Genomic DNA, 24,085 nt, shown 5'->3' on the forward strand with positions numbered 1-24,085 from the left:
GAGCAGTCACCTGCTGGAGGTGCGGCCGCCGGGGACACATCTCACGATACTGCCGGATGTCCACAGTCCCCGAGACTCCTCCTCCGACGTTAAACTCCCAGCCGCTGCCTTGAGGGGGCAATTCGCAGCAGCCCCCCCCTCACAAAGCCCCCAACGGAATGAGCAAGATTTGTTTGCATGGAGTCCAGTTTTAGAAGCAGAATTTGAAGGACGGAAGATGAATTGCTTGGTTGATACGGGATCTGAATGTACCATTATGCATCTAGAAGTTTTCGAGAAATACTTCAGTCAACTAGTGGTTCCCGAAGATGGTCGAATGATAAGACTTACTGCCGCTAACAATGGCCAGCTGACGGTGAAAGGGATCGTGTGGATGAGACTGAAAATGTTTGGTCAAGAGCTGGGTCAGAAAGGGGTAGTGCTGGTGGACCACCCCCCTAGAAGAGGGATGGAAGTGACACTGGGAATGAACATTCTGCGAGATCTAAATCATCAGATGTATGCCCGTGAGGGACCCCGTTACTGGACTCGTGCTACAGGTCACCGACCGACACAGAGAATGTTACACCGCCTAGTGTTGAACTGTGATCTGCTGAAAAGTGCAGTCCCTGGGGGCCGGGTGGGCCTTGTCCGAGTGCCATCACGGACCACGATTTCACTGGCGCCCCGACAGGAGGAACTCTTGATGTTGCCAGTGGGGGCGGCGCAGAGGCTGAATGGACTTGAGGTATTACTTGAGCCAGCCCCAGAGAAGTTCTCTTGTGCCAAGGTGCATGTGGCCCGGTCTCTCTGACGATTGTGAAGAATGGACGGGTGCCAGTCAGATGCATTAACGTGTTGGAGGAGGCTATTACCATTCCTGCTGGGACTATCCTGGCTGAACTGTTCGTGCCAGAGGGGAAGATGCCTGACAAAGCGGTGTTTGAATTGCGGCCAGACCCACAGTCATCCTGGACATATGCGGTCGAAGTAGCAGGGGCTGAATCTCCTACCGAAGAATGGAATGGTCGTGTGATCATGGATCAAATGGGAGTAGATCGGGAGGAACTGACTTCCGTGCAACTAGAGCAGTTGGAGAGGGTCGTGTGGGAACATGAAGAGACCTTCTCGCGACATGAAGAAGACTTTGGTTGCTCACCAACGATTGAGCATGAGATCCCCACGGGGGACACCCCTCCCATTAGAGAACGTTATCGTCAGATTCCCCCGACACTTTATCAAGAGGTGAAGGGCATGGTCGCCAGTATGCTCGATAATCAAATAATACGAGAGAGCCAAAGTCCCTGGGCTGCCCCCGTTGTCCTTGTGCGAAAGAAGGATGGGACCCTCCAATTTTGTGTGGATTATCGGAAATTAAACGCACACAGTGTGCGAGACGCATACCCGTTGCCTCGGATTGAGGAGTCCCTGTCTGCATTAGGGCGGGCCAAATACTTTTCAACGTTGGACTTGGCGAGTGGATATTGGCAGGTACCAATGGCTGAGAAAGATCGGGCAAAGACAGCATTTGTTCTGCCAATGGGGCTGTATGAATTCAACCGGATGCCATTCAGACTCAGAAATGCCCCGGGGACCTTTCAACGCCTTATGGAACACTGTTTAGGCGACCTGAATTTTGAATCGGTATTGATATATCTAGATGACATCGTGGTGTTCGGAACGTCATTTGAAGACCATCTTGAGAAGTTGCGCCAAGTGCTCCAATGTCTCAGTCGCCATGGCCTAAAGATAAAACCAAAGAAATGTCAACTGTTCAAGAGTCGCATAGAGTATCTAGGCCATGTGGTGACTCCCGACGGGGTGTTACCCTCAGTCAGTAAGATCTTAGCGGTACAGGGGTGGGCACCTCTTCAGACTCTACGGGAGGTGCGGGCTTTCTTGGGATTGGCAGGGTACTATCGACGATTTGTGCCCAGGTTTTCACAAGTAGTGGGTCCCCTGAATGAACTTTTAAGAGGGTCGGTGCTGGGTCCTCGCAACCGCCCTATCCAATGGGGGCCTCAGCAGCAAAAGGCATTTGACGAGGTGAAAGCCGCCCTAACAAGTGCCCCTTTGTTGGCATATGCCAGGTTTGATACCCCTTTCCTGTTGTACACTGACGGTAGTCTTCACGGGTTGGGGGCGGTACTGGCCCAAATTCAGGATGGCCGGGAGCGGGTCATTGCCTATGGCAGCAGGTCTTTAAGGGACACTGAGCGCAATCCGGCTAATTATAGTTCGTTTCGCCTAGAGCTGTTAGCCCTTGTGTGGGCAATGACGGAGCGCTTTGCTGAGTATCTAACGGGAGCTGAGGTGTTGGTCATGACCGATAATAACCCTCTTGCTCACTTAGAGAATGCGAAACTGGGAGCGTTGGAGCAGCGATGGGTCGCTCGCCTTGCTAAGTTTAATTATCAGATTAAGTTTCGCTCGGGGCGAGAAAACGGTAATGCGGACGCATTGTCGAGGGTACCCCTTGGATTTAGGGGAGAAAGCATTGATGACCAGCTCGAGGACACAGAGACCCCTGACTTGGGGCAGGTACCTATCTTCCGCAGTGTGGTACATTCAAGTGGGGTGGCATCAGGGATGCCGTGTGTCCTGGGAAAAACACCATCAGATTGGGCAAAAGATCAGAACGAGTGTCCAGACATCTCGCGAGTGCGCACCTGGGTACAAAATGGGATTTGGCCGAGTGCAGAGGACAAGGCCCAACTATCAGCAGAAGGAATTAAACTATTGCGACAGTGGGATAAGTTATGTGTGGAACAGGATCTTTTGTATCGTAAGGTGTATCTGCCATCTGAGCTGCAACACCGGTACCAACTGGTAATCCCTGTAGGGATGGGTCCGGTGGTTGCCCGCGAGGCGCATGAGAAGGGAGCCCACTTTGGTAGTGAAAAGACACTTCAGTGGTTACAGCGAATCCTCTATTGCCCTGACTTGGGAGGGATGGTAGCGGAGGCATGTCGGCAATGTCGGGTCTGTGGGCTCAGTAAGAGTCCTGAGCAGCGGGCCCCTACTCAAACCATTAAAACGTCTGCCCCCTTGGAATTGCTCATGATTGATTATGTCCTGATAGGATACTCGACGTCTGGGTGCTCCTATTGCTTGGTAATGACAGACCACTTCACTAAATATGCTGTGGCAGTGCCGACAAGAGATCAGACAGCGGAGTCGGCGGCTAAGGCTGTGTGTCGTCATTTTCTCCAAGTGTTTGGGTGTCCGCAAAGGATACACTCAGACCAGGGGGCATGTTTCCAGGGGACACTAATGGAAGAGCTACACCGGCTATATGGCATAGCGCATTCAAGAACGACACCTTACCATCCCCAAGGAAATGGGGCCTGTGAGCGTTTCAATCGTACCTTGATACAGATGATGAGAACATTAGAGGAAGGGCAGCAGGGCCACTGGCCTGAGTACCTCCCTGAACTAAAGTGGGCCTACAACAATCGATTGCACGGCACTACGGGCTATTCACCACACATGTTGATGTTTGGGAGACCCGGGAGGGATATTGAAGATTTGAACATGCCAGATCCCTCCTCTGATTCCCCTCGGACTGCATCTGAGTGGGTTCGGGAACACCAGCGGCGACTGAGAGTGGTGCATCAGGTGGTGGGTAATAGACTCAATCAGGTGTCTCATAGGGACACGAGGCCTGTGCAGACGGAACCTTTCTCCCCAGGGGATAGAGTGTTGGTAAGGGTCAAACGACCGACAGGAAAACTGGCCGATCGATGGGAGGCGACCCCATACCTGATAAAGAGACGAGTGAACTCTGAGATTCCAGTCTATGAGGTCGAGCCCGTGGGGACAGGGGGGCTCACTCGTAATCTTCACCGTAACATGCTACAACGGTGCTGGTTTGAGGACGTGGCTCCCATTTCTACGGAACCAGAGGCTGTGTCCCAAGGGTCAGGTACTCCTGATGTTTTTGAGTTTGATGATGAGCCCTTCTCTGCGCCTGTTTATCTGCCCCCTGTGAATGATCTGCACCTGTGTGGAAAGAGTGTTGAGCCGGTGGTATGTCCTTCCGAGGGTGAGGGCTTGAGTCAGCCACCTGACATGAATAATGGGTCACGGGGTGTCGCACTTCACGAGGAGGCAGCGTCACGCCTTTCCTCTGATGACACTTCTGAAGAGACTCCTGCCCCTTCGGGGACAGAATCCGTTGGGCAGGACCTTCGGAGAACCACTCGACCTACGGCAGGAATACCCCCTCAGCGCTACGCACAGGATGATTTTGAGTGGGGAGGTATGTCGAGGACGCCAACCTCTAGTGGGGTGGCATGTAAGAGAGTGAACTATGACAATACAGGGCGAGCATTAGGACCCTGCAGAGTCTGCCTGTCTGTCTGAGCGATAAACAGGAAGTAGTTGTGGAGATCCAGGAAATGAGAGAGGGAGTGTGGTGTCCATGGCAACGGGTTTGTCAACAGAGCAGGCGAAGCAATATAGACCTTAAAAAAGTTGGTTGTAAGCCCCGGTTGGTGAACAAGAGACTTGTTGGTGAACAGAGCCAGTGACGGCATCTGAGGAGAGTGAAGGGAAACAGAAATTGCGGAGACAATACCACATCACTGTGTGATAAGCGATCCAGTTGTGCGGACCTGGGTCCAACTGAAAGAGCGTCTGAGGAGAAGCTGAGGAGATGTTCCCCCCCTTGACAGAGCAAGTGATTGATGTCCAGTAAGGCCGTGAGTGACTGCGACAAGAGAGACGGCGTCCGGTGCCATCCCCATTGGAAGGATTCTGACAAGCCCTGGAGAGGAGTGATCCCCAGACTGCGTCCTGAGGCTACAGAATTAAAGTGCTGGACAGGTGACTCTGGCATTGGCTGATAGCTGCCAAACTTTGTTTTCTTTTTGCAATAAGTACTTATTTTTGGCGCCAAAGTTTTATTTTTATTTTTATTCTTCTTGACTTGCTGCAGCCCACGTGGAAACACTCCGGTGTAAAGTTACATTGGAGTTTAATGGTACCATAGGTTTTGAGATGCCCGGGTATCCCTGTGATAAGTGTATAGTCATCGTTCATTTAGTGTATTGTATTATTATCTGAGATAAGTTATACTCAGTGCGCCATCTCAGAGGTTCCATCAGACCACCCTCATCTGATTTACATCGTCTTTCCAGTTTGATAAGTTTAACGTGTAGGTAAATTTGTTCCGGGTCCTAAATGTGATTTACATATCCTGGGATCTCTGAGATCGGTGCATTGATTTTCGGCTAACGCTTAGTGTGTGAAATTATTAATGGTAATGTTTTTAAGGGGATTTTGAGCTTATTATATTCTACATTTCACCGTAATTTGATCCCCATTTCAGTAAAATACTGTTGTTCATTTCTGCCTCAGTCTCGGTCTGTGACTCACTGGATCTTAATAGGACCTCTGGTCATTACAGTGTCACACATAGCGATGTGTGATGCTACAGGAACGACGAACAACCAGTGGCATGCACCACCAACGGTATTATGAAAAGGAGCGACGTGTCAACGATCAACGATTTTTGACGGTTTTGCGATCGTTGATCGTCGCTCCTTGGTGTTACACGCTGCGATGTCGCTAACGAAGCCGGATGTGCGTCACTAACGACGTGACCCCGACGATATATCGTTAGCGATGTCACAGTGTGTAAAGCACCCTTAACTTAACTTTTGCCTGATATTTGTCTCTCTTCCTTTTGTAGATCAAACCTTCACTTCAGGAAAAGTTGCTCTTTATGTCCTTGCTCTGCACTCCTCATGCTCTGACCCTACTATACTTCCTAATAGTGCTGCCAACCTTGTCCAACTTCTCGAGACCAAGACTCAGGAAGAACTTGACAGTATTGGTAAGTTTATAAAAGTACAAGAATAGATTTTTGAATTTGAAATCTGAAATATCTCTTTACATCTGTAAATTTATTTTACCCCACATAACACCATCATATTCTGTAGTGCATTACGCTTTACAGACATCATCACTGTCCCCATTGGGGCTCACAACCTAAATTCACTATCAGTATAGCTTTGAAATGTGGGAGTACCTGGAGGAAACATATGTGGGGAAGACATACATACACCTTGTAGATGTTGTTCTTGGTGGGACCACAGCACTGCAAAGCAACAGTGCCAATTACAGAGCCACCATGCTGCCCACTTCTAACTACTGTCGTTTTTGAACCATAAGAGGAAATAATGAGTAGAAAAAAAATTGTACAAAAAATCTGCTCTTCTTACAGTTTGCAGCCTGGGTGCATAGACTTAGCTTGTACCTCATTTGAACAGCTACTGGAATGTCCCCCGGTCCTTTCATTTACCATCAATGTTCTGCCCATTTTCACAGCGTACATTTGTAGCCTGCCTGCAATCCAAAACCAGGACATCAGTTTATAGCAAAGGGGGACTGACAGGTGAGCTTCAAAGCATCTGAATGATTCGTTGATCCTGTTCGGTATGATGGCTGTCTCAGAATTTTCCTGCTTACTCAGCATCTCATGAACGGTATCTCACAGAGAGTTCTAATAATTTGGAGTCACACTTGCAAGAGTCTCTGGCAAGTGTGACTCCGGCCTTAGGAAAGAACCTGGACTTCGCATTCTAGCCTCGTCATGTATATCCTATTCCATGTATATCCTCTTTCATATATCCTCTTCTTCTACTTTACCTGTATGTTTCTACAGTACAGTGGCATCCCTGGGATATGGATGGGTGATGGCCTACAAAAAGCAAAAAAATGACAATGCCCTTCATAAATAAAATATTAACTCACTCACCTACCCTAAAACAACAAGATATCTAGCATTAGTCTTGAAAACCAAGATAAGAGACAGCTACCACAACACTGCTTTAGATGTTTTAGAGAACCTGGCAGATTGGTGTCCCAGTGGTTAGCACTGTTGTTTTGTAGTGATGGGTTCAAATCCCACCAAGAACAGCATCTGCAAGGAGTTTGTATGTTCTCCCCGTATTTGCGTGGGTTTCCTCTGTGTTCTCTTGTTTCCTCCCATACTCCAAAGACATACAGATAGGGATTCTAGATGATGTGGGGATGTCAGTAAAGCGCTGAGTTATTAATGGCGTTGTGTAACTAAGCATGATGATTATTATTAAATATTTTATTCTTATATTCTTTTGTGTGCAGCAAAATATGACCTTTAGTTAGGTATGTCTTTTATTATTTAAAATTGATAAAGAAACTGGAAAAGTACAAATGCATCTCAATAGATTAGAATATCATCAAAAAGTTCTAATTAAATACAAAAAGGTAAACACATATATTATATAGAGTCATTAAACACAGAGAGATCTATTTCAAGTGTTTATTTCTGTTAATGTTGATGATTATGGCTTACAGAAAATGAAAACCCAAAAGTCATTATCTCAGAAAATTAGATTATATATGACAAACTGAAAAAATTATTTTAAAGTCAGAAATGTTGGCACCTAATGAAAAATATGTACAGTAAATGCCTCAATACTTGGTCGGGGCTCCTTTTGCATGACTTACTGCGTCAATGCGACGTGCCATGGAGGCGATCAGCCTGTGGCACTGCTGAGGTGTTATGGAAGCCCAGGTTACTTTGATAGCAGCCTTCAGCTCGTCTGCATTGTTGGGTCTGGTGTCTCTCATCTTCCTCTTGATAATACTCTATAGATTCTCTATGGGGATTAGGTCAGGCGAGTTTGCAGGCCAATCAAATCCAGTGATACTGTGGTTATTAAACCATGTATTGGTACTTTTGGCAGTGTGGACAGGTGTCAAGTCCTGCTGGAAAATGAAATTTCCATCTCCAAAAAGCTTGTCGGCAGAGGGAAGCATGAAGTGCTCTAAAATTTCCTGGTAGACGGCTGCTCTGACTTTGGTCTTGATAAAACACAGTGGACCTACAACAGCAGATCACATGGCTTCCCAAACCATCACTGATTGTGGAAAGTTCACACTAGACCTCAAGCAGCTTGGATTGTGGCCTCTCCACCCTTCCTCCAGACTATAGGACCTTGATTTCCAAATAAAATGCAAAATTGACTTTCATCTGAAAACAGCTTGGACCACTGAGGAACAGTCCAGTTCTTTTTCTCCTTGGCACAGGTAAAACGCTTCTGGCACTGTGTATTGGACATGATTGGCTTGACACAAGGAATGCGACACTTGTAGCCCATATCCTGGATATGTCTGTGTGTGGTGGCTCTTGAAGCACCGACTCCAGCAGCAGTCTACTCTTTGTGAATCTTCCCCAAATTTGTGAATGGCCTTTTCTTAACAATCCTTTCAAGGCTGCGGTTATCCTGGTTGCTTATGCACCCTTTTGTACCACACTTTTTCCTTCCACTCAATTTTCCATTAATATGATTGGATACAACACTCTGTAAACAGCTAGCTTCTTTAGCAATGACCTTGCCGTCTGGACATCTGTCAATCATCAGTCTTCTCCATGATTGTGTAGCCTACTGAACTAGACTAAGGGACCATTTTAAATGCTTAGGAAGCCTTCACAGATGTTATGTTTTAGCTATTCTAATTTTCTGAGATAATGGCTTTTGGGTTTTCATTGGCTGTTAGCCATAATCATCAACATTAACAGAAATAAACACTTGAAATAGATCCCTCTGTGTGTGATGACCCTATATAAAATGTGTGTTTCACTTTTTGTATTTAATTACTGAAATAAATTAACTTTTTCATGATATTCTACTTTATTGAGAAGCTATAGTAAATGGTCAGATGATATGAATGGTGAGTCACTGTTAGCACGGTCAAAAGAAGGGTAAACCAGCTCAGCACATGATAAAAACTTCAGCATGCTCGGACCAACCCTCTGATATGTCAAACAGCTGAGAAGAAAGGGAAAAACTGTGGTTCCAGCTTCTACTAATGGTTATGGTCCTAAGAAACCCGCTGCTATTTGGCTACACTATAAAGGTTTATTTAAGTGTGGTGCTACTCATTGTTGAACTTGCGACCATGCACCACAATGTAATACTAATAATAATAATAATAATAATAATAATAATAATTAATCATAATTAATAATAATAATTAATAATTTTATTCATTTATATAGCACTATTAATTCCACAGCGCTTTACATACAATGGCTTATTTTCTTTTTATTGTAGCCCTGCTACACAATTTTATAACACATAAATACCTTTCAGAATCATGATTAAAAATGAGCAATCCCTCTGAGCTTCGCCGATCAAATCACTGCCCTGATCAATGATTCTAATCGAACCTATTTGAAATTTGATGTGTTATAAAATTGTGTAGCAGGGCTACAATAAAAAGAAAATAAGGAAGGAATGAAATAGGACATACTCACTGAGTATCCCCGTTACTCTAATGCTACTTCCTGGCCCTTAATTATCCCTGCCCATTAGCGTCTCTGATTGGCTGCAGTCAGACCGCACCCCCACCCTGTCTGACAGTTTTATATTGCTGGTGTTATATAAAATAAATAAATTTAAAAAATGCTGTGAGGTCCACCTATATATTGATACCAGCACAGATAAAGCATACAACCACAGGCTGAAGCCCCCAGCCGTGCGCTTATCTTGGATGTTGATCAAAATAAGAAGAAACACATGTGACTTTTTTTAATTTAAATAAATAATTGAAAAAAAACGGTGTGCGGTCCACAGCCAAGATAAAGCCCGACAGATTGATATCAAATGGCATATGTTAACCAGTAAGACATTTTAGATTTTTGGTCTAGGTACTAGATTTTTAGATGGATTGAATTTACGTTGCGATCAAATGTTTCATTATTAATGTTGTAATCAGTTTGTGTTTGCATTTCTTTATACTTTAATATATTATTTCTATGGTTTTATTTATATTTTTCACTTGTGTGTTTGAACATGTTATTTTAAATGACACCTGTTATTCATCCATGTAGAAATATAACATTGATGGGTATATTTTCCGTTCACACTTGACAGAAAACACTGGTTTGCATTTGAAACGCGTTGCCTTTCTGGCTCCCTGCTGTTCTATCAAATATCCATATGGTGTATGCTTGTAATTTTTAAAAGGATGAAATGAATAATTTATATTTTTTATACAAGTTCGGAACCTGGAACCATAGTTTTTCCCTTTTCTAAGCTGTTTGACGTCTTAGAGCGTCGGTCCATACATGCGGAAGTTTTCTTCCTATGATTGGCACCATATTTTGTTAGTTTTTTTCAAAAATAGATCTTCTATTGATATAGGAAAATGTTTTAGTGATTTGCTAAAGTTAAAATATGACATAACACAGATATGACTTCATTACAGAAAACAATGGTTCCCCTCTTACTACCTTTTACCAAGTTGGGCTTGATATGCTAGCTATGTGTGTGATGACCCAACCGTCAGCAATTACAGCAGCAAATGTTTCTGCAATTAATATCCTTGCAACTGGGCAGACATCTTCTGTGGGTGAGTTCTTGCATGCCTTTTTTATCTCAATGTCTTTTAATCCAAAAGCTAATGTCTGGGTAAATAAACCTATACAATATACAACACAAAACCTTTTATGACAATTCATATGATTTATATGGTTTCGAAGGTATCGTTGGCTAGACAGTTAAAGGCTGTGTGCACACAATGCATTTTTATCACTTTGTTTATGCATTTTTTAGTATTGTCACAAACTGCAAGCAAATCTTTATGCCAGCAAAGTCAATGAGAAACCTGAAGCATAATGCATATATTAAGTTTTTTTCCATGCAGATTTGGTGCTAACAATAATCTGCAGCATGTCAATTCTTTCTGCGTTTTTGCCTGCAATTTTTTCTATTCTCCATTGAAAACAATGAACAATGTATGCAAAACATGTGTTTTTCCTGCCAACAAATGCAGAAATGGTGCAGCAATTTTTGCAAACCTAATGCTCAATGTACGGACATAGGCAAAAAGTTAGAAATGGGGCATAAAGTTGAAAGTTTATTCCCTTCTTCACAGTTGGATATTGTTGGTTAGTGCTTGTGAAAATAAGCACTTTTGCAATTTACTGCTTATTAAAATTTGTAGCTGTTATTGAGAATTTAAAGAAAACCTGTCTGTCACGCTGTACTACAAAATGTCCTGAATGTAGTATAGCACAAACTCCGCTAGAAGGCAGCAGAGAGGTAAGAGAACTAAGTGACACTGCACAAATAGCAGACCAGGAGTAGTACTGGAAAATCACCACACGGTGGCAGTAAAAAAGTCAAAGAGCCGGGTTGGTAACGAGAGGTAAGGCCACTTTACACGCTGTGATATTGGTACCGATATCACTAGCGTGGGTACATGCCCCCATCGGATGTGCGACATGGGCAAATCTCTGCCCGTGGTGCACAACATCGCCCAGACCCGTCACACGACTTACCTGCCCTGCGACGTCGCTGTGACCGGCGAAATGCCTCCTTTCTAAGGGGGCGGTTTGTTCAGCGTCACAGTGACATCACAGCTGCGTCACTGAACTGCCGCCCAATAGAAGCGGAGGGGCGGAGATGAGCGGGACGAACATCCCGCCCACCTCCTTCCTTCCGCATTGCGGGCAGGAGGCAGGTAAGGAGAGGTTCCTCGTTCCTGCGGTGTCACACGGAGCGATGTGTGCTGCCGCAGGAACGACAAACAACTTCGTTACTGCTGCAGCAACGATATTAGAGAATGGACCCCCATGTCACCAATGAGCGATTTTGCACGTTTTTGCAACGATGCAAAATCGCTCATAGGTGTCACACGCAACGGCATCGCTAAAGCGACCGGATATGCGTCACAAATTCCGTGACCCCAACGAGATTGCTTGAGCGATGTCGCAGCATGGAAAGTGGCCTGTAAAACAAAGTACAAGGGGGAAAACGAAACTCAGTGTCAGAACAAAGCCACGGGGTTAGGGGTCGGTCATGGAGAAGTCAGAGACGAGAGACAGAACCAAGTCCAGGACGAAGTTAAAGTCAGAATATCCAAGGGGATAGGGAATGAAGGATGGAGCCGGGAGAGAGCTGACAGACACGGATTAGGAAATCAGGGGAATGTGGTAGAGTGGATTAGGGAACTCACCAGAGCCAGTTACACACGCTGTAGACATAGACTATAATTGGTGCTGCACAAGAGTTGCAGCACAAGAGTTGCAGCACCAAGATATAACGTCCCAGAAACCGGAACAAGGCAGAGAGAGGTTAACCCCTGATATGATCAGCCCGGTGCTGGAACACTGCCAGGCAAATTCCAGCCTGGATCATGACACTGTTAGGTGCAATATGCACCCAGAAGCTCTAGCAGTTCTGGGTGCATATTGCTAATCCCTGCTTACATGCTAAGAGGGATGAGTAGCCAGGGGAACTAACGCCCTTGTGACTAGTCCCTGGCCTCATTAGCATATCATATGGATCTTTAGAAATACTTTTTCTAGAGATCTCTTTATCTATGCTAGTGTATACAGGGACGGTTAGGCAGAGATTAGCAATATGCACCCAGAATCTGACAGGTTTCCTTTAATGCTTTACTTTTGTTTGCAGCTCATTGCCTAGAAGACCGACCACATTTGCTTTTTATTTCTTAATATTGGGCTGGAGAAAAACAAAAAGCCAACACTAAATGTTCACTACAGCACTAAAAATTCCAAACTGTACTTATTATATAAATTTGAGATTTTTGGCAAAAAAAAATTGCAATTTCTTGAGCTACCCCGCCACTCCACGGCAAATCTCTTTGGGTCAGTCCTACACTAAAATATTTTTATAAAATGTGCCATGCGGCCTCACATATGAAATAGTAGAACTGCTCTTAGCAGCACTTACTTGTTCTTTTTCAATCCCGTACCCATGACTGAATCATGGCTGTGGACTGCCCCAAAGAGATTTGCCATGACAAGGTGGGGTAGCTCAAGAAATTGCAATTTTTTGCCAAAAATGTCAAATTTTTATAATAAGTACAGTTTGGAATTTTTAGTGCTGTAGTGCACATTTAGTGCTAGCTTTTTGTTTTTTTACATTGTGCTGGAGATAGTTGGGATTAGGAGACAAAACTGGACAGGTTAAAAAATGTGCTTACAAGCGCAATAGAAAAGAGCTTGTATCAGCAGTGGTTGGACTCTAAGGCAAAATCTCAAGAAAAGCTGAATATTTTAATAAACAGTAAATTGTAAAATTGATTGAGTTACAAGAACCATCTGACAATACCCAGTTATGAAGATGGAAATAAACCTGTAAAGTTTATGATTATGATGGGCTCTTGTATATATATCACATCCAAAATGAAGATATTATGTATAAAAGAGATCAGATTACAAATTATTGCCTTATAAAGAAGAGCTGTCAATGTTGTGTGGCTGCCCTTTTTTATTTAAGAAAAGAATAGGAAGTCACAAACACTTTTCAGTACCGAAACAGCTTCTAAGAGACCCGTTAGCAGCAGTAGGGTACGTACTTCTGGGTTGTGGAATTATGTCATCCTTTAACCCTTTTTATCAAAACCCAAGATGTCACAAACTAGAGCAACGCAAGACTGGGCAATTTTCTGTTTTTGCACACTTGTTTTTCCCTCCCCATCACCCAAGAGCCATAACTTTTATATTCTTCTATCAACGTAGTTGAATGACAGCTTCAGATTTTTGCGACACGAGTTGCCGTTTTGAATTACACCATTCATTTTACCATACCGTCTTCTGAAAAACAGGCTAAAAAAATTGAAGTGTGGTAAAACATGAAAAAAACATCCGCAATTCCTACCTATTCTTATTTAAGTGGTAAAAAAGAAAAATAAAAAGGTTTGTGGTACCATTTTCCGTGACCTATAGATGTTTCTATTTTTCCATTCATGGAGCAACATGGGGGCTTATTTTTTGTATGGTGAGCTGACATTTTTAATGGTACATACAATGTTTTCATTGCTTCTAACTGCATTTTTTGGTGGATGGGCTGAGACCGCAACAACACAATGATTTGTTTTTAATCTTTAGGGGTTAATAATTTGATAGCTTGAACTTTTATGAACGCAGAGATGCATTTTTTTTTTAATTTTATTTTTAACACTCTTGGAGACTTGAACCTGCGATTCTCAGGTCACTTGTTCTATATACTACAAAACCACACGATTGTACCACATAGCTAAAATCATTATCTCCTATGAAGCCCAGCAAGTCCCTAGCTGCCACTGGAACCCATCTGCACCCAGAAATTGCATCACGGGGGCACATTCAACTGTACACCCCCAATTATACATCTAAATGCTGCAGAGCTTGACAAAGGCATTTAACACTAGAAGTCCCAGAAATTTCGAGCTCCCTCCTGAAGTCCCGAAAGAGGGTCAAATGACACTATACAATAAACTGAATATAACTAACTAGAAACGAAATGGCTAAACTCAATGGAAAACAACAACCTCCTGTGGTGCGACAGTAATAGCCTTAATTACAGAACAAAGACGGTGATTATAGGATGTTAGCTAAAATCCTTCAGGTCATTTGACCCATCTTTGGGTTCCAAAAGGTAGAAATGTTAAATGACCCCTCTCTGGGACTTCTAGTGTTAAGGGGTTAATAGCAGCAATTGGAACTTGGCTGTTGCAGGCAGGTGCCTGATTTAAAAATACAGAATGAAAACAAAAACCAGAACTGAGCTAGCCAATAAAATAGAACATTTGTTGAATGCATAAAACCAAGGCTGGTGCACATTAGATACAGAATAAACAGTGAAAAAATATCACACCGTCAACGCGTTTCTGTCCTCCGCAGCTCTTAGTCAATGCCAAGGTACTTGGTCAGTGACCTAGTTGAAATCTGCCAGGTATGGTGCAGGCTCAGCTCCTGAGCCTTCTCCATGCACAGAAACTCAACATTGGATGTACCAGAACATCTAATATTGGTAAAGGGTTTAAAATGAAGTTACTAAACACTAACAATGTAATAATTTTAGATTGGTAACTGCAGTGTTAATTATGCCCATAGCTCCGTCTTAGTTAAAATGCTCCCATGCTACCTTGTGCTATTTTACATGTTGACAAGCAGCTGTCATGAAGGGTTGTAGTGGCCCATGTAGTATGCTAGAATCCACAAAATGGAAGTTAAGACCTAGACCTGACCTCTTGCTTAGGCACTGCTAAGTACATCTCTTAATAAGTCATAATTTTATCAAATCTTCTGCATGTGGCTGAATTAATATCAAATCTGTCACCACATTTCACCTATGGAAACTATTATTTTGGGCATACATTGGACCACTTCTTAGCAAACCGTAAGCCCACATGATTTTTAATGAATATTCTGTTGGATGAATTGGAAACTTGAGATAAGGCACATAATTATAGGCCAAGATACACTTTATAATAGCGTCAACTCTCCTCTATTTGGGTGTAAAGTAGAGTTAAAAGATTTTTTTAGGAGGAAATTATTAAAAAAATTACCATGTTTCTTTGTAGATACGGCAGCTGTGTTAGTGATGGCATTTACTTGTGTGCTCGATATGGAAGATGTTCCCTTAGATATTTATGCAACGGTCAATGAGACTCTCGGAGTTCTGTTGGACTTCATCTTGAATTCTCAGAATGGTGGACTTATTGGCAATATATACAGCACTGGTCTGGCTGGACAGGTATTGATATCCTCATACTACTTTAAGTCATTATGTACTTTTTTGACAAAGAAATAATTTGATGTAGTATACTTCAAGCTCTCCCATTACTAATATTTTTTTCCATAGTGTAATCATCAAAAGAATTCATTATTAGTCTTCAGGTTATGTTCACCTTATTACATTTACACAGCCAACAGTAAAGGCTGCTTGACACGTGAAAGCACCCGCCCCCGTCGTTTGTGCGTCACGGGCAAATCGCTGCCCGTGGCACACAATATCGCTAGTACTCGTCACACGAACTTACCTGCCTAACGACGTCGCTGTGGCCAGCGAACTGCCTCTTTTCTAAGGGTGTGGTTCGTGCGTCGTCACAGTGACGTCACACGGCAGGCATCCAATAGAAGTGGAGGGGTGGAGAGCAGCCACAGGAAAGTCATGCCCACCTCGTTGCCGGAGGACGCAGGTACTGTGTTCGTCGTTCCTGTGGTGTTACACGTAGCGATGTGTGCTGCCTCAGGAACGATGAACAATCTGCGTCCAGCACCATCAACGATATTTGGGATTTGAACGACGTGTCAACGATCAACGATTAGGTGAGTATTTTTGATCGTTAGCAATCGCTCGTACGTGTCACACGCAACAACGTCACTAACGAGGCCGGATGTGCGTCACGAATTCCGTGACCCCAACGACCTCTCATTAGCGATGTTGTTGCGTGTAAAGCCCCCTTTAGGGAGCCTGATTGTAATTCATGCAACTCGAACCACAGAGATTTGCCTTTTGCACTAGTTTTCCTATGGGCTTTTTCACGTTTCCTCTGAAACCCTACAGTGTTGTGGTGTTAACATGCATGCCTGCAACAGAGGGCCGTTTCTGATTTATACTGTCTGTGACTCGGGCAGCATGAGATCAACTGTCTGGTTCCCTTTATAGCTGTTGAAAACGCTATTCTTTTGCACTAACCTCCAAATTCCCTTCATAAACATAAAAATACATTTACTCAGATTTTGAGATTTCATAACCCAGTTTTAATTAACGGGCACTGAAGTGAAATTTGGCAAATGTATTAAGAGGTGCACAGTTCTAAATAAATATGCCATAGACAGAAATTTATGCCATCTATTTACTGGTATCAATTTCTGATGCAATTTTCAACATAACTAATAGTAAATTAATCAGGGCATGGACAGCCTCACCACTCACAGAAGCCTAGCCAATATTTTAGACAAGTCGCTGAGTAAATATTGCAAATGGTGCTCAAATAAACAAATAATTGTTTTTTTTGTTTTTTTATGCCACATTCATAATACAAAACTGTTCAGGTATTCCCTCATAGAGTTTACTGATAAAGTTTTGTTTGCAGCCAGTGGCATAACCACTAGAGTCCGAATGGCACCGGTGCAAAATTTGGACTTGGATTCCCCCCCTCTGCATGCTGGTCAGATGTATGAGCCCTTGTAGACTCCTAAATCCAATAAAGATATACGACTTACTCCTCCTCCCCCTTCATTATGTTGTAATATCCCCATCCTGCACTAATGTCCCCCATCTGGGTCCCTTCCTGCTAAATATGTCCCCCATCCTGGTTTATATGTGTGAGAGTAGTTGGCTGTTGCTATCACATTCCTGACCCTGAAGACATCAATCACTTTGTATAGTGTATTGTAAATAATGTGTTGCATTTTTTGTAAGTATTATGATCTGTGAACTGTGATAACTGTGATGTATTTTAGTGTGTTCCTGTGTTATGTATAGTGTAACCTGTGATTAGAGTTGAGCGCGGTTCGCGGTTCGTGGTTCTCCAGTTCGAGGCTCGAGTGATTTTGGGGTTGTTCTAGATCGAACTAGAACTCGAACTTTTTTGCAAAAGCTCGATAGTTCTAGAAACGTTCGAGAACGGTTCTAGCAGCAAAAAGCAGGGCTTTTTACAGCTACAGTGTGCAGGAGCCATCGCTGGCAGCCTGCCACAAGCTGGTAACCAAGATAAACATCGGGTATCCAAGCAAAGCGCTTTGGTTAGTAACCCGATGTTTATCCTAGTTACGTGCAGGAAGCCCACACTTCCCCGCTCAGCTCACTCCTCCCCCTCCTGCCCGCGGCATGTATTGTACACATACATACATACATACATACACACACACACACACACACACACACACACACACACACACACACACTCTGCACACATGGTCCCGCTCGGCTTACCTGTGGTGATGAAGTCCCGCCATCCCGACCTCAGCGCTGTCACTGTCCTCCATGGCCGCCGCTTGTCACACCACCTCTCGCTTCCGACCCGAGACTGACTAGCGGTGACGTCACGGGCCTCTCGCGATACTTGGTGTGAAGACGCCGGTCATTGAACTCAGTGACAGGGGCTGTCAGTGTGCTGGAGATCAGCGCAGGTAATGTACCTCGCTGACAGCAGCACTTGTCATCCCCCTGCAGTGACCTGGGCTGACCCATTGATGTTAGCTCAGGTCACTGCACTGCTCTCCCAGCCAATGGGGAACATCCTGCTCTTCATTGACTGGGACAGTGTGGATCGTCATGGCAACCCCTTGGATTACACCAGACCTGGATTTGGTTTTTTTTCTAATAAATTGGTTAAAGAGGGAATGTTTTGGGGAGTGTTTTTTCAAATAAAAATGTGTTTGTCGTCTATTTTTTTTTATTACTGACTGGGTTGGTGATGTCGGGTATCTGATAGACGCCTGACCTTACCAACCCCAGGGCTTGATGCCAGGTAACTTACACATCTGGTATTAACCCCATATATTACCCCGTTTGCCACCGCACCAGGGCGCGGGATGAGCTGGGGCGAAGCACCAGGATTGGCGCATCTAATGGATGCGCCACTTCTGGGGCGGCTGCGGCCTGCTATTTTTAGGCTGGGGAGAGTCCAATAACCATGGACCTCCCTAGTCTGAGAATATCAGGCCCCAGCTGTCTGCTTTACCTTGGCTGGTGATCCAATTTTGGGGGGACCCCTACGTGTTTTTTTTTTAAATTATTTATTTAATTTAAAATAACAGCGTGGGGTGCCCTCAGTTTTGGATTACCAGCCAAGGTGAGGTTGCCAGCTGTGGTCTGCAGGCTGCAGCCGTCTGCTTTACCCTAGCTGGCTACAAAACTAGGGGGAATCCTACGTCATTTTTTTTTCATTTTTTTTGGCTAAATACAAAGCTAAGCACCCCTTAGTGTCACATGAAAGGCACCAAAGGATGCTCCACTTTTTCTCCATTTTTTTCTCCACTTTTTCTCCACTTATTCTCCACTTATTCTCCACTTTTTCTCCATTTTTTTCTCCATTTTTTCTCCACTTATTCTCCATTTTTTCTCCACTTATTCTCCACTTATTCTCCACTTATTCTCCACTTATTCTCCACTTTTTCTCCATTTTTTTCTCCACTTTTTCTCCACTTTTTCTACATTTTTTCTCCACTTTTTCTACATTTTTACTCCACTTTTTCTCCACTTTTTCTCCACTTTTTCTCCACTTTTTCTCCACTTTTTCTCCACTTTTTTCTCCACTTCTTCTCCACTTCTTCTCCACTTTTTCTCCACTTTTTCTCCACTTTTTCTCCATTTTTTCTCCACTTATTCTCCACTTATTCTCCACTTTTTCTCCACTTTTTCTCCACTTATTCTCCACTTTTTCTCCACTTATTCTCCACTTTTTCTCCACTTATTCTCCACTTTTTCTCCACTTCTTCTCCACTTTTTCTCCACTTTTTCTCCACTTTTTCTCCATTTTTTTCTCCATTTTTTCTCCACTTTTTCTCCACTTTTTCTCCACTTTTTCTCCATTTTTTTCTCCATTTTTTCTCCACTTATTCTCCACTTTTTCTCCACTTATTCTCCACTTATTCTCCACTTTTTCTCCACTTATTCTCTACTTTTTCTCCACTTATTCTCCACTTTTTCCTCCACTTTTTCTCCACTTTTTCTCCATTTTTTTCTCCATTTTTTCTCCACTTATTCTCCACTTTTTCTCCACTTTTTCTACATTTTTTCTCCACTTTTTCTACATTTTTACTCCACTTTTTCTCCACTTTTTCTCCACTTTTTCTCCACTTTTTCTCCACTTTTTCTACATTTTTTCTCCACTTTTTCTCCACTTTTTCTACATTTTTTCTCCACTTTTTCTCCACTTTTTCTACACTTTTTCTCCACTTTTTCTACATTTTTTCTCCACTTTTTCTCTACTTTTTCTATGGTCGGTCTACCCATTAGCTCTGCCATGCATACTGTAGCTCTACACCTACTGCACATGTTACTTTATGATTGACATCTCTTTCGTACCAGAGCTGTCTAAGCCTACTCTGACCCCATATTTGTCATTACTATATTGTCCTTGTACTGTATTATGACATTTGTATCATGTGTTTCATTCCTTGCTGTGTTGCAATTTTTTTGCTGCATCCCAATTGTACCTCTACATTGTTCGAGTTTATGTTATTGTTCTCTTACTCTTATGTGATACTGATTATTGTCATTTTTCATGATTACATGCAGATAAGTCCAATCTGACGAAGGCTCAGGCCGAAACATCATTTGTAACTTGTTTTGGACAAAAACATATATGCTTATGAAAATTTTTTTTTCTTAATACCGACCAATAAAGAGTGATTTTGCATTACTATCCGTTGTGACTTACTGACTTAGTCTGGGAGATTTAGAGTGCCGAGGTTAATCACTAATTTTATCTATTATTTCCTCTGAGCACCTATATACCAGTGAGCAGAGCTTCCTCTACAGTAGTTCTCCTGATTAGGCATGCCCTTACCTCATGAGCAGGGCATTGCAGCTTTGGTAGCAACCATTACGACATGGACTCTGCTGCTGTGGACCCGGGGAGAGTGAGTGCAGATTCATTGCACCCACACTCCTCACATGAAGGGTCCGCACTCCTAGAAAATGGGGGATACGTTCCCTGAGTGTCTCCCCCCCATATTCTAGACGGTCCAGAGTCGTCGTGGGACCCCTTTATTTTTTTTCTTACAATAAATTGGTGAAAGAGGAAATGTTTTGGGGACTGTTTTTTCAAATAAATTTCTTTTGTCGATTTTTTTTTTTTTTTTTTGTTAGTACTGACAGTTTATGATGTTGGGTATCTAATAGACGCCATGACATCACAAACTGCTGGGCTTGATCTCAGGTGACTTTACAGCTAGTATCAACCCGATTTATTACCCCGTTTGCCACTGCACCAGGGCACGGGATGAGCTGGGGTGAAGCGCCAGGATTGGCGCATCTAGTGGATGCGCCACGTCTGGGGTGCCTGCGGCCTGCTATTTTTAGGCTGTGAAGGCCCAATAACTATGGACCTTCCCACCCTGAGAATACCAGACCACAGCTGTCCGCTTTACCTTGGCTGGTGATCCAATTTGGGGGGGACCCTACTTTTATTGTGTAATTATTAATATTTATAAAATAATTATAAAAAAGAGCCTGAGGGGACCTCCACATTGGATCCCCAACCACGGTAAAGCTGCCAGCTGTGGTTTTCAGGCTACAGCCGTCTGCTTTACCCTAGCTGGCTATCAAAAATGGGGGGACCCAACGTCATTTTTTTTTTTAACTATTTTTTAAATAGAAAAAATTAATGGGCTTCCCTGTATTTTGATTGCCAACCAAGGTAACGGCAGGCAGATGGGGGTGGCAACCCATAGCTGTCTGCTTTATCTGCGCTGAGAATCAAAAATACCGCGGAGCGCTACGTCATTTTTTTAAAGATTTATTTTTACAGCACTGTGATGTCCAGCAATCAAAATACAGGGAAGCCCATTTTGTTTTTAGTTATTTAAATAAATAATTAAAAAAAATATATATGGGCTCCTGCTGCATTTTTTGTATTGCTAGCTAAGGGTAATCCAAGCAGCTACTGGCTGCTAACCCCCACTGCTTGATGTTACCTTCATAGGCAATGGAAAATCCAGGGAAGCATTTTTTATTTTTTTTGCCAAAAAACTACAAAAAAAGGACGTGAGCTTCGCCATATTTTTGTATGCTAGCCAGGTATAGCAGGCAGGTGCTGGAAGAGTTGGATACAGTGCCAGAAGATGGCGCTTCTATGAAAATGCCATTTTCTGAGGCGGCTGCAGACTGCAATTCGCAGCAGTGGGGCCCAGAAAGCTCAGGCCAACCTGTGCTGCGGATTCCAATCCCCAGCTGCCTAGTTGTGAAATTCATGAAATAATAAAAAAAGGGCTTCCCTTTATTTTTGGTTCTCAGCCGGGTACAAATAGGCAACTAGGGGTTGGGGGCAGCCGTACCTGCCTGCTGTACCTGGCTAGCATACAAAAATATGGCGAAGCCCACATAATTTTTTCAGGGGGCAAAAAACTTCTGCATACAGTCCTGGATGGAGTACGCTGAGCCTTGTAGTTCTGCAGCTGCTGTCTGTCTGGAGAAGAGCAGACAGCAGCTGCAGAACTACAAGGCTCAGCATACTCCATCCAGGACTGTATGCAGAATTTTTTTGCCCACCAAAAAAATGACGTGGGCTTCGCCATATTTTTGTATGCTAGCCAGGTACAGCAGGCAGCCACGGGCTGCCTCCAACCCCCAGTTGCCTATTTGTACCCGGCTGGGAACCAAAAATATAGGGAAACCCGTTTTTTTTTAATTATTTCATTTATTTCATGAAATAATTAAAAAACAAATGACGTGGGCTTCGCCCCATTTTTGTGTCCAGCCGGGTACAACTAGGCAGCTGGGGATTGGAATTCACAGCACAGGCTAACCCAAGGTTTCTGGGCGCCTCTGCTGCGGATTTCAGTCCGCATCCGTCCCAGAAAATGGCGCTCTCATAGAAGCGCCATCATCTGGCGCTGTATCCAACTCTTCCAACAGCCCTGGAGCCGGGTGGCTTGTTGGGTAATCATGAGTTAATACTGGCTTTGTTTTACTAGCCAGTATTAAGCCAGAGATTCTTAATGTCAGGCACGTTTGACCCGGCCATTAAGAATCTCCAATAAAGGGTTAAAAAAAAACACCACACAGAGAAAAAATACTTTAATAGAAATAAATACACAGACACACTTAGAGACGCCATCTTTATTACCCCCTGTCAGCCCTCCACGATCCTGCTCTTCTGTCTTCTTTCTAGTGTAGTAGTAGTGACGATTGTAGTGAGGAAGGATGAGGTTCACCAGCTCATCACTTGGGGCTGGGGAACCTCATCCTCACTACAATCCTCACTACAATCCTCACTAGTGTAGTAGTAGTGACGATTGTAGTGAGGAAGGATGAGGTTCACCAGCTCATCACTTGGGGCTGGGGAACCTCATCCTCACTACAATGCTCACTACAATCGTGCAGCCTTCACTCCGTGAGTGAACAGTGCTGGCTGTCAGCGGTAACAGCGGTACCGCTGACAGACGCGTTACCATAGCAATGGTGCTCTCGGAGCCGCGGTTAGCGGTGACGTCACCGCTAACTGCGTTGCTATGGCAACGGTGATCTCCGTTAATGACCGGCTGTGTCAGCCGGTCCCTAACGGAACGGGGAGTCGACCGTGTGGTAGAGCATGTCGCCGGTACACGGCGATACACATATGTGCACCGTGTACCGGAGAGATGCACTCGCAGGTCCTACATGACGTGTCATAGTCATGTGACCAGTCTGTAGCCAATGAGATAATAGCCACGTGACTGGTCACATGGCTATTTTGACGTCACGATAGGTCCTGCATCTCTGCTGGCAGTGCCGGTCGCCGGGAGGATTCAGCGAGCATCGGATGGAATAGCGGCAGGAGACAGAGTGCAGAAGGGATCGCGGGGACCGGTAAGTGTTATGGCAATGTTTATTAACTGTTTATGTACATTTATCATGCATTTTTATGTGTTTGTTATTGCCTCCCATTATAGCCTATACGTTCGAGTGCGGTTCGTCGAACGTTCAACGAACTGAACTCGAACGGGACCTCCGTTCGGCGAACCGCCTTGAGCCGAACCGGGACCAGTTCGCTCATCTCTACCTGTGATATGTAGTGTTAATAATGTGTAATGTGAAGTATGGTATAGCACTTGTGCGAACTTACTAGACCATAGTGTAAGGGGTGCTTCACACACAGCGAGCTCGCTGCCGAGATCGCTGCTGAGTCACGCTTTTTGTGGCGCAGCAGTGACCTCATTAGCGATCTCGCTGTGTGTGACACTGAGCAGCGATCTGGCCCCTGCTGCGAGATCGCTGCTCGTTACACACAGCCCTGGTTCGTTTTCTTCAAAGGCGCTCTCCCACTGTGACACACAGATCGCTGTGTGTGACAGCGAGAGAGCGACAAATGAAGCGAGCAGGGAGCAGGAGCCGGCGTCTGACAGCTGAGGTAAGCTTGTAACCAAGATAAACATCGGGTAACCAAGGTGGTTACCCGATATTTACCTTAGTTACCAGCCTCCGCAGCTCTCACGCTGCCTGTGCTGCCGGCTCCGGCTCTCTGCACATGTAGCTGCTGTACACATCGGGTTAATTAACCCGATGTGTACAGCAGCTAGGAGAGCAAGGAGCCAGCGCTAAGCAGTGTGCGCGGCTCCCTGCTCTCTGCACATGTAGCTGCATTACACATCGGGTTAATT

General features: G+C 44.1%; 1 protein-coding gene across 1 annotated transcript in view; it reads left to right on the forward strand.

Annotated features, from left to right (window-relative positions):
• LOC142309906 (cobalamin binding intrinsic factor-like) overlaps positions 1 to 24,085 on the forward strand; it is a 205,493-nt gene that overhangs the window by 42,991 nt on the left and 138,417 nt on the right. The window contains 3 exon segments of the mRNA XM_075347368.1: positions 5,675 to 5,818; positions 10,243 to 10,386; positions 15,352 to 15,524. Of these exon segments, the coding sequence (XP_075203483.1) occupies positions 5,675 to 5,818; positions 10,243 to 10,386; positions 15,352 to 15,524 (461 nt within the window).

Source organism: Anomaloglossus baeobatrachus, chromosome 5, assembly GCF_048569485.1.
Source record: "Anomaloglossus baeobatrachus isolate aAnoBae1 chromosome 5, aAnoBae1.hap1, whole genome shotgun sequence".
In the NCBI taxonomy this organism is placed as follows: domain Eukaryota; kingdom Metazoa; phylum Chordata; class Amphibia; order Anura; family Aromobatidae; genus Anomaloglossus; species Anomaloglossus baeobatrachus.